Here is an 11,458-nt window from a genome sequence, read left to right on the forward strand (position 1 = left end):
AGAGTCTTGTTGGGTTTGAAATGTACTGGGATGTTGTGTTTGGAGAAAATCCTTCTGAGTTTCTCGGATACTCCAGCAACGTAAGGAATGACAATGTTCTTTCTTCTGTTCTTCTCCTGGTTCTGTTCCGTGGTGTGTTTAGTGGATTTCCTAGCTGACTTTACAAAAGCCCAATTGGGATACCCACATGTTTGGAGAGCTTTTTTGATGTGTTTCTGTTCCTTTTCCTTTCCTTCTGTCTTTGTGGGGACGTGTTCAGTCCTATGCTGTAGCGTTCTGATGACAGAGAGTTTGTGTTCCAGAGGGTGGTGAGAGTCAAACAGAAGGTACTGATATGGATTGGTTTCCTGTAGACTTCAATGTTGAGACTGTCCTCTCTTACCACGTGAACAAGGCAGTCCAAAAAAGGCAGCTTATTGTCGTAAGCATCTTCTCTGGTAAACTTCATGTTGTTGTCAACCGAGTTGATGTGCCTGGTGAAGGCTTCAACTACAACTTCTTTTACCATGGCCTGGATGACCGAGAATCTACACCAGCCTACTTCAAAACAAAAGCAGCACAAATCAGCAAAAACATAGCAGAGTTGAGTGACACCAATTTTGTTTGATTTCGTAAACGTGGGGGGGCTGGTAGACCTTTGATGACCTCTGGAAACTTTTATTAATATCTTTAAAATGATAGTGCCACAATGAAAATTTTTGCTGCGTAAACCAGCACAAATGTAGCACAAGCACTTCACACCAATTTCCAATGATTTGAAGAAGGTGGGGCGGCCGACTTCACTTAGGTTTTGCGGGCAGCTTTAGAGGCAAGCTACTTCCTAGGAGCTTTACCTCTGGTGGATTTACAGACAGTCTGTTTGGATTTATAAACAGACAGGACTTCAGGGTTCTTCACATTTAACACTTGTTGTTATGGTTATGCATCATAACAAAATGTCCAAAAGTAAAAAGGTTTCAGTAAAAATCCTTCCAGCTGCATATCATCCAATACCTGGGGGAAAAAAACACCAAAAAAAGTGATTTACAAGTAGAAAAAAAAAGAGGAATAAAGCTTTCAAAAGCAATATCTGTCATGATCGGATGACACAGAAAAGAACCCAGAGCGCAGACTCATGGCAAGAGAAATAAACTAATTTATTAAATAAGGAAAAACAAAACAAAAGCTGACGTGGCAGCAAAACAAATAAAGAACAAACTAAAAACTAACATGGACAGGACCGGGAAACAAGCAGGACGGAAACACGTCCCNAGAGAAATGACCGGGTTTTAAAGACTGGGGATAACGAGGTGAGTGGGAACAGGTGGACTGATTGCTGAGTAGGGACAGGTGAAGATGGGCGTGTCTGACAGAGAAGTGAATGACTGGGGGAGAGTGAAAATGAACATGAACATGAACATGAGACAAAAACGAAAACTACAACCAAACAAAACAAAAACCAAAGAACTAAAATCAAAATGAAACAAAAACAAAACCTAGAAAAAAGCCAAATCACCACAATATCTCAGAATGAATGTAACAGAGCTACTCCAACCTGCAGCCACCTTGAGCGATGCATTTCTAGAAGAATTGCACAATCACACATGTAAGACACACACAAGTGTAGCAGCAGCCATTTAAGCCCCCAGGGAGCAATTAGGAAATAGCTGTCTAGCTCAAGGATACCTCGACATAACATGTTTCCACTTGCCTTTTTGTGAAGTTTCAGTGGTTGCTCCTGAGCATAAATATGAGTAGGCAGACATTCATTTCTTGAATTGCTAACCATACAAGTTTTACAATTTGCATTACATTTTTTGTGGCAAAAGATAAGATGTATGTTGCTTAATCTTCATTTTGTTGCGTTTTTGTGCACAAAGTTGTTGCCTTCTTTCTCCCTCCCTCAGGTCAATGTTGTGACTCATGAAAACTTTCTAAAAATTAAATAAGAAGTGGCGCATGCATAAATATTCAACCCTTTGCTAAAAGCCCCAACCATTACCTTCAAAAGCCACATAGTTAAATAAGATCCACCTGTGGGCACACTTAGATCGCAGACACAGGAAATGTTGAAGAAAATGTCCTGTTGTATGTCTCCCCTCTGTCTTTAATTTTCTGTTCTGTTCATGTCTAGTCTCTTTGCTCCATGCTGCTGACTGCTAATTTAGCTTGTAAGTTTAGTCTCACAAATGGACTTTTCAAATTTTTTAAACAGAAAATCTCCACTGCTGGACACAGCAGGTTTTGCTGCAACTATTCCTGCAATAAGTAAGGTCTACAGTTAGGAGTGGCCGTAAAAATTAGCTAAAACCGTCTTGATGAGGCTGAATCATTTCTGCCCTGATGGGACACACCTGAGACTCTTCTGATCTCTGCTGACAGGCAAGATGATAAATCTACTGATGACCTATCCCACCCCATAACTGCAGTTGAGTAAAACACTGAAAATGAATCACCAAAAGCTATTTTAACTCCATTTAAAATAATCCAAATAGTTGAAAATCACACAGAACAAAACAATATACTGCAACTTAAGTAATTAGGTAATTTAGGGGAAATATTTTTTTGTTGGGCCACCATACCTGGGAGGTTTTCACTTGTGTGTATGAGAGGTTTTCAGTGGTATGTGTACAAGGTTTTAGTATAATATGTGAGAGGGTAAAGTTTTGTAGGTGTGTGTGTGAGCTAATTGTGAAAAATGTCCCAGGTGGCTCATCGTATATTTCTTCTCTTCGATGCATTTCTGATACTTTGGAGGCGGCACAGTACTGTGGCTGCAGGATTGCAAACAAAATTCACAAAGACATCGAATGATGTCAAATAAAAAAAAAACATAAATGATAATTTTTCATCCCTTCCAAAAAGCAGTACAACCAGCTTCTCCAACAATGAGCTTCTTGTGCAAACTTGCAGGAGGCTGGAAGAAAGATGAGCTTTAGGGGGAAAGCAGGCGGTTCTCCAGTGACATCAGGGACTCCGGATTATAAATGCAGCAAAGGCGCCTTCAAGGAGCCCTTTCTGAACCGAGAGGGGCGGAAACACCAGGCACAGCTGCGGAGACTATGGCACCAGCCGGAGCAAAGAGAGTAAGGACATAGGCTGGGAAGAGCTGCCGTAATGACTCCCATTTAGGCTTTTTATTTTCTTTTTTATCATTAACTTTTTTATTGTTATTTTTAGGGAGAGGGGTGTGTCACTTTCTCATAAAACAGAAATTAGACTAATGTTGTTCCACTTTCATCCCGACTTTCTCAGAACATTTTGGAGCGCCTGGACGCAGGAGAGGTCGTCATCGGGGACGGAGGCTTTGTCATAGCCCTGGAGAAGAGAGGTTATGTGAAAGCAGGACCGTGGACCCCTGAGGCTGCAGCTGAATACCCTGAAGCTGGTACTGATTTTTTTTTTTGTTTGTTTGTTTTCTTGTGTTGCTCTTAAGCTAGTAAAGCAGTCAGGTCATGTGCTGAAAATGGTACTGTGGTCTTGTTCCAGTGCGGCAGCTGCACAGGGAGTTCCTCAGGGCTGGATCTAATGTCATGCAGACCTTCACTTTCTACGCCAGCGATGACAAACTGGAGAACAGGGGCAACACTCAGCGCTACACGGTGAGGAGGCTGCAGCTGCTCACACCTCTCATTAGGGCCACTCAAAAGAAAGAACACGGGGAGGGAGAGGTTTTGTTTTGTTTATTTCAGTTTTCAGATTAAAGTGTAAATACTGGTAGGAAAAAAATGTATAAGGGTTTTACAGTTTGTGTAGGGAAGGACCCAAGAATGCAGACCGACATCAGGAGCTCATAAAAGAACTTGAAGGGTACCTATTATGCAAAATTAACTTTTTGCATGTTTGTGTTCTTCCATTTTGGTATATACTGCTTCTAGAAACAGTCCAAGCGCAAAAAAAACCCAAAATGAAGGAAATTTTAATATCACGTCAGAAGGCTGGGAAAGGATCAATACATTACACTGGTTAACCTCAAGCTCCAACGCATGGAGAGAGTTTTCTTGGAAAAACACAGTTCGATATTTTGTAACTCCAGCTCAGAAAAAACATCAGGGCACTGGAGACACTTGTTGAAGACTCTGTGGGACAAGGGGGGCTAATCATTATCATGTTTTTGGGGACTTTCCGGTGATTAAAGTATTCTGGGAACAGTTATGTGATCACTTAAATTACATCTTTATGGAGAAATTCCAATGTAAATGTGAAACCTTGTATCTAGGAGACATGCCTTGTGATAACTGGTCTCTGAAAGATAAAAAAAAACTGTTGTTCATCCTTCTGGCAGCAAGCAAAAAGACTATCACCTGAAAATGTCTTAAACCGGAGGCACCTACAATCAAGGAATAGATCAAAGTCATACAGGGCACATTTGTCACGAGATATTAAGGATAAGATATCGAACATAACCCTGTTTAAATTCTGGCAAATTTAACTAAACTTAACTGTTTTTTTCTCCTGGCGCTGAAAGAAGGGGAGAGCGCTCTCTGCATGATACCCCCAATCCCCTCACTCTTATGGTTTATGCGTTGTTCGACTATCGTTCAAAAACCCGGATTAGCAGAAATTTACTCCCTACTCGCAATGTTAAAGTGGAATTTATAACATGCACAGAATGTTTGTTACTGTAAGCTACGCTTTTCCGAATAAAACAAAATTTAAAATAAAATAAAAAAATACCCAGCCATTTTTTGTCAATAAGTAAATGTTTTCTGGTGTTTGCAAAATGACCTGTTTCAAAAACCTTGAGATTATTGCGTCACAATCCCTGTTACCAAGCCGAGCCCATCCCCTCACCTAACAACCCAAGTGGAGCTCCACCCGCTTCATTACAAGAAGACCATCACTTTTGTTCTGCTGGTTTCACTGCTTCACAATGTCTGCTTGAAAAGGAAAATGTTTTGTTGTTGGCTGCAATATAGAACATGTGTCTATATTGCGCCCTGTCCCGACCCACTACCAGTCTGGTTTTAAACACACTTATTACCACTCTCCTACTTGACAAATGTCGGTTCGGAACCGCTAAGTGTCCCTGTCCAAAAGTCAGAATCCTCAGAGTTTGAATTAATAACGATAAAAATATGCATCAGATCCACAGCGTTTAATCCTTCAGAGAGTTTTTATGTTTTGAGACGGGACACTGAGTCGGGGTGCGTGGCCAACAGCAGCTTATCTGCATAATAGTGACGTAGCCCTAAAACCATTCATTCTAAAATGAGCTCAAAACAGGCAGAACTGATCAGGTGAAATCTCAATATCTAAGAATGATTTTGTGTATTAAATGTAATGAACATGTTTTGTATAGCCCACAGACCTATCCTAACTTGTTCAAGGAAGCATAATAGGTCCCCTTTAAAAAATGTAATAATCAAAAACAAAGGAGTTGACATGACAGTGAAGTGAAAGTTAAACCTTTTCCTTTGGAGTGCAGGGGCAGCAAATCAACGAGGCAGCTTGTGACCTCGCCAGGGAAGTGGCCAATGAGGGAGACGCTTTGGTGGCAGGAGGGGTGTCTCAGACTCCTTCTTTCCTCAGCGGTAAGAGTGAGGAAGACGTCAAGGCCCTCTTCAAGAAGCAGATTGACGTCTATGTCCAGAAAAACGTAGACTTCTTGATTGCAGAGGTGTGTAAGAAACACAGACACAAACTTTTATCTCACATATAAAAGCTGTAGTTCAAATACTGAAAAACAGTTAAAGGTTGAAAAATGTTGAGGAGTGACATTTGTAGCTGGTTTGGTCAAACTTTGACGTGATTATGTTTATATTCTGCCTTTGATATCCTTTGATATCCTCTCTCTCCTTGTCACTTTCTTCAACTATTATAAACATAATTTTCTTTAAAGCAGATTTAAGTGTTTTTGGGAAACAGCTTCTTATCATAGTTAACCTGTTGCTACGTGGCTTATGATTTGTTCTCTCACAGTACTTTGAACATGTAGAAGAGGCTGAGTGGGCGGTCCAAGTTCTGAAGACCACTGGAAAGCCCGTGGCTGCAACGCTGTGCATCGGACCTGAGGGGGACCTGAATGGAGTCAGCCCTGGAGACTGTGCTGTGAAACTGGTTAAAGCTGGTACGACAACCTCTCAGTCAAAACATTTAGCACAATCGCCCACTCAGAGTATATTGTGAATTACCCTGAGCTACTACCACATCAAATTTTAGTGAGCAGTTTGTAAATGATTCATTAAAATCTCTCCACTGGTTTATGAGATATTTTGCTAACAGACAAACAGGGTTGACCCCAAGAGGTAATGGCAAAGTTTTGAGCAAATATGTTGCTCAATAACTAGCACTTGGAGTATGTTTTGGACATAACTGTCAGCTATTACCACACCAAATCTTAGCATGATATTTGTTGAACTGACTGAGTCATTTTTGTGTTTTTTAAGGCCAGTTGTCTGTGGCAGCCATCTTAAATTTGGTTGACCACAAAAGTTAATCGGTTGTAGATGTACATACAATGATTAATTTCTGCAAGTTTCATTAAAATCTGTCCAGTGGGTCTTGAGATATTTTGGTAAAAGTCAGACACACAAACACACAGAGAAGGCAAAAGCCCTCTCATCTGCCTTCAACGGCAGGTGATGATTAACATGTGAAAACACACGTTTCTCCACATGGGATCACATGTGATAAACATGGTAAATTCCTGTGTTTTTTCTGTTAAAGAGACGTTGCAGGGATCCCTCTGCTGGAGCTTGTGTTCTGAAGATGCAAACTTTAAACCACTTTATGCTGATTTCCATTTTATCAGGTGCAACTTTACAACCTTAATTCAAACCAGTTCTATAAAAACCTGCATGTGCAAAAGTGCTGTTTGAATGCTGTGAGCTAAATGACTTTACTGACATTTTCTGAACTGAATTGTTAAATTTAACCAAGCACAAAAGAAGCTAAAAGTAACAAACTGGTATCGTAAAGCAAAAATTAGCAAAACAGTTGCCTAAATGTTCTAAATTGGTGTTTAAAGGGAAAATCAGCAAAACATTGTCTAATATTAGCATAACTGTAAGGAAAGCTAGCTAAAGGCTAAAAGGACCAGAATGGGAAGTAAAAGCAAAAAAAAAAAAAGTTATTTCAAATCCAATCCAGGTAGCAGTGCATTAACTGAAAATATGGCAATTATAAGTTGTTAAAACAAACACACATCTGAAATTAGAAAGAACATTTCAGATATTGTATAAACACCCAAAAATGCTGTCTTTGAACGATTGATAAAGTCTGCCAGTGAACTTTTTTTTTGTTCGCCATTTACCCTTTAGCTTCTTTCTTACTAATTTTAGCTTTCAGCTATGGTTTTAATACTTTTAGTTTTAAGATACAGTTTTGCTAATTTAAGCTTTTTGCTACTGTTTAGCTAATTAGATTACAGATTTCTACAGTTAGCTTTTAGCTATTATCATTACATTTTAGTTTTTTAACTATGGTTTTGCTCATTTTGGCTTTTATCTGCTGTTTTGCTACATTTACCATTTATCTGTGGTTTTAGTATATTTAGGTTTTTGCTACAGTTTTTCTAATTCTTGCTTTGAGCTGCTATTTTGAGCCATCTTTTGATCATTTTAGTTTAGTTTTTAGTTCTGTTCTGCCTGATTTAACAAACAACTTAGTTTCAGCTTCTTTAACAAATGTCAGCAGTCATTCAGCACTCAGCGTTCACTTTGCACTGACGCAGAAAATCTTTTCTTTTAGTTCTTTTCTTTTAGTTATCACTGGCATCAACAACTGCTCCTCATTTGACCAATTTTACACCCAACTACTTAATTCCAATAAATAAGCAAACATTTTTGATGTTTGTATGCCTGTGTGTCAGCATGAATTCACACTTCCACACAAAATTCAGTTTGTAGGACAAAAACAGGTAGAATCAGTCTGGTTTATGGGTTCACACCGTTCAAACGTCCCACATAAATCTTGTCAGCTGAATTCCAAAGACCCTGATGGCAGTTGCTGTTCGAAGTGTTCAACCTGTTTAGTAGTTTAGGTAAACTGCTTTACAGACATGTTCAGTCTGGTTTAAGACAGATGAGCTTCAGCAACATGATGGATTCCATTTGTTCTAGCAGTGGTTTCACACAAGTCTTTTTTTTTCTCAATCCAAAAACAAATAATAATGGTGCAACATGACTGTCCAAAAACATTAGATTTATTTTTTAATTGTGTAAATGCTTATTCAGCATTACTACTATTATTTTCTTGTTTTTTTGCTCTTTTTTTGTCACGTAACTACTCCTACAGACTGAAGTTTGTGCTGTTCGTACATCAAAACATTCAAGAGATGGGTGCTATGACTTTTGTTTTTTAGTCACAGTTTTGCTACTTTAACTAGCTTTTGCTACTATTAGGTATCTATTTGATACTTTTAAGTAACCTTATACTAATCTTAGCTGGACTTTTGACAGTTGTAGACTACAGCTATATAGCTTTTTGCCTTTTTTAGCTTCTATCTATGCTAATTTTAGGTTTAAGCTGGCTATTTTCAACATTTAGTTTTTAGCTAGCCCTTTGCTACCTTTACCTTTTAGCCAGTGTTGCAGGATTAATGAAAACATATAAAAATGTGGTTTGATAATTTCTTAAACAAAAAGGCTATGCAAACAATTCTTTTAAAAAGTTGACAGAAATTGAAATAAAAAATTTTTTTGTAATATCAAAGGTCCTGTTAAAAAAAGTACAGTAACAAAAATTGAAATAAAATTATAACAGATATTTTAAGACACTCTTCGAGATGGCCGCTACACCTAATTAACCTTAGCAAACACAAAAATCACTTTAAAAAACAAAAAAACTAAACAAACCTAGCCCTAACTTTGCAAAGGAAAGAAGTCTTATGTTCATGATTATATAAAATGGTTGATATGTCACCAAAAGGAAAACTGTGGCTTTGTTCTAAAGGCCTTTTGTTGCTTAAACAGTTTTAAATCATAAGGACATTTTACAGTGTCTAAAGTCTAAAACATTGTCTGTAATAGTAAAGTTGAAACTCTGTCATCTTTTTAAAATTCCCTCACAAAAGAATGATGCTGCCATCTAATGGTGACATTGACACATTGATGCAGAAGGCAACACCTGATATTACTCTTCATTTCTAGCATTACTGGATTTAAAGCAAGCATTAAATTAAAATAGCATGCTTTGAAGGATTGCATACCAGAGTTTTTAACAAAAATCTTTTTTTAGTGCTTGAAGTATGTGTTGAGGATCAATCTCAGCTACTGCCACACTAAATTTTACCTCAACATCTGTAAACTTGAGTTATAGCCCTTTTTGTGTTTGTTGAAGTTCATTAGCTGAGGTGACCATCTTGAACTGGACTGGCTCCAAAATTTATTCAACTGTAGATGTACATGCACTGACTACTTTTTGGGAGTTTCATGACATATTTTTCTAACAGACAAACAGGGTTGATACCAACAGATAAGACCGAAGTTTTAAACAAAGATGTGTGATGTTTAGTGAATTAGTCTCAAGTACGAACACATCAAATTTTAGCTTAATATCTGTAAATGTGTCTGAGTTGTTTGCTAAGCTCAATAAGCTGTGGCAGACATATTAAATTGGTTTGACTCCAAAACCTGTTCAGCTGTAGAGGTTCATCCAGTGACTGAGAGTTTGATTAAAATCTGTTCAATGATTTATGAGATATTTTGCAAACAGACAAACAAACAAGCTCACCCCACCCCCTCACCCCCATCCCCCCACACCCACGCCCACACTCACACTCACATACACACACACACACACACAATGACCCCGGTGTTCAAAGGGGTTAAAAATAAAACACTGCACCAGCATTTTGCACTAGTTTTTCTTTTTTTTTTTAAACGGTGTCATTTGTTTTTGCAGGAGCTGACATTGTTGGTGTTAACTGCCACTTTGACCCAGAGACATGTGTGAAGACTGTGAAGCTGATGAAGGAGGGAGTGGAGAAGGCAGGCCTGAAGGCCCACTACATGAGCCAGCCACTGGCCTTCCACACCCCCGACTGCAACCGACAGGGATTCATCGACCTTCCAGAGTTCCCATTCGGTACTCTGAACTCATTTATTTTCCTCTCCAAACTCATCATTACACCCCACAGTCCAAATATCAACAACAAAATAAATAAAAACAGTTGCACTTTCTGTGAAAATGCAGTGGGAATGCTGAGTGTTGAAATTTGTTGAAGATGCTGAAAATGAGTTATTAAAGCTATAAAATGATCAAAACAAAAGCTAAAATTAGCTTAACAGACACTAAAAAGCTGAAATTAGCAAATCAGTAGCTGAACGCTAATAGAGCAAAACAGCTGCTAAAAGCTCAAATTATTAGAAAATGGGCTAAAAGCCAAAACCAACATAACAGTAGCTAAAAGCTAAAAAGGAAGCAAGTATGCTGAAGTAGATTTCAAAGATTTTTAAGGATTTGAAAAATTCTGAATGCATTTCCAAATAAAGGTAAATATCTCAAAAAGTGTTAAAGTTGCAAAACCCAAAATGTCATGGCTGTAAAGTCCTGAACAAGCTGAACATTTTGGTACCCGGGCAGCCAAGACAGCTGAAAGTTTGGTGGAGTAGTTTAAGTCCAAAACACGTACAGAGGAAACCGTAAACAGGAAAACAGTGTAGTGAGTGCTGAGTCAGCATTCACACAACTAAGTAAAAATCCTCATGTGTCTGCCCTCTGACAGCTCTGGAACCCAGGATTCTGACCCGATGGGAGATGCAGAAGTACGCCCGGGACGCGTACAGCACCGGTATTCGCTACATTGGTGGCTGCTGTGGGTTTGAGCCGTATCACATCCGAGCTGTCTCTGAGGAGCTGGAGACTGAGCGCGGCTTCTTACCGGCTGGCTCTGAGAAGCACGGCAGCTGGGGCGGTGGACTGATGATGCACACAAAGCCTTGGGTCAGAGCCAGGTGTGTAGTTCTTTATTTTCTTTTTTTTTTTATGTCTGGGTGTGTGGCACTCAGAATTGTCGTGTAAATGTCAAGGTAAGACTCAACAGATTTGCTTTCACAAGCGGAGCATTTCGGCTTTCACCATGATGTTCCCCTTGGTATATGAAACTTTATTAAAAATTGCTTTGGGTTTATTTCAATTGTAATGGACACAAAGAAGAGAAAGGGAAAAAAAGAGATGAAGGAAAATGTTTGAAGAGAAAAAAGGAGATAGAAGCGGAAGAGAAAAAGAAAAGCATAGAGATAAAACAAGTCAACACCTTTAAAATCTGCCTCAGGACCTGTAGAAAGAGAATAAAAAACAAAGAATCCACAAAAATCATATGGAGTATATAATAATAGTTATAACTTCAATGGAAAGTGAAGTGTCTTCAAATGGTGGATGTTCTTCTGGGTCTTCATAATTGCAGCAACGATGTACTGATCAAAAGAAAATGACTTTACAGACATAAGTTATCTTTTGAACAGTGAGACTTTATTCAAGACAACAGAGTCTATGCCGAAACCGGGAACTTCTGGTCCAATCAGTGAAATCCCCC

General features: G+C 38.8%; 1 protein-coding gene across 1 annotated transcript in view; it reads left to right on the forward strand.

The window, feature by feature from the left end:
• Positions 1–2,909: 2,909 nt before the first annotated feature.
• Positions 2,910–11,458, forward strand: part of bhmt (betaine-homocysteine methyltransferase) — a 9,822-nt gene continuing 1,273 nt past the window's right edge. Inside the window, exons 1-7 of the mRNA XM_037979510.1 lie at positions 2,910–3,065; positions 3,235–3,367; positions 3,469–3,581; positions 5,408–5,599; positions 5,902–6,049; positions 9,826–10,008; positions 10,649–10,877. Of these exons, the coding sequence (XP_037835438.1) occupies positions 2,967–3,065; positions 3,235–3,367; positions 3,469–3,581; positions 5,408–5,599; positions 5,902–6,049; positions 9,826–10,008; positions 10,649–10,877 (1,097 nt within the window). The 5' untranslated portion in view covers positions 2,910–2,966. The remainder of the gene's footprint in view (positions 3,066–3,234; positions 3,368–3,468; positions 3,582–5,407; positions 5,600–5,901; positions 6,050–9,825; positions 10,009–10,648; positions 10,878–11,458) is intronic.

Source organism: Kryptolebias marmoratus, linkage group LG14, assembly GCF_001649575.2.
Source record: "Kryptolebias marmoratus isolate JLee-2015 linkage group LG14, ASM164957v2, whole genome shotgun sequence".
In the NCBI taxonomy this organism is placed as follows: domain Eukaryota; kingdom Metazoa; phylum Chordata; class Actinopteri; order Cyprinodontiformes; family Rivulidae; genus Kryptolebias; species Kryptolebias marmoratus.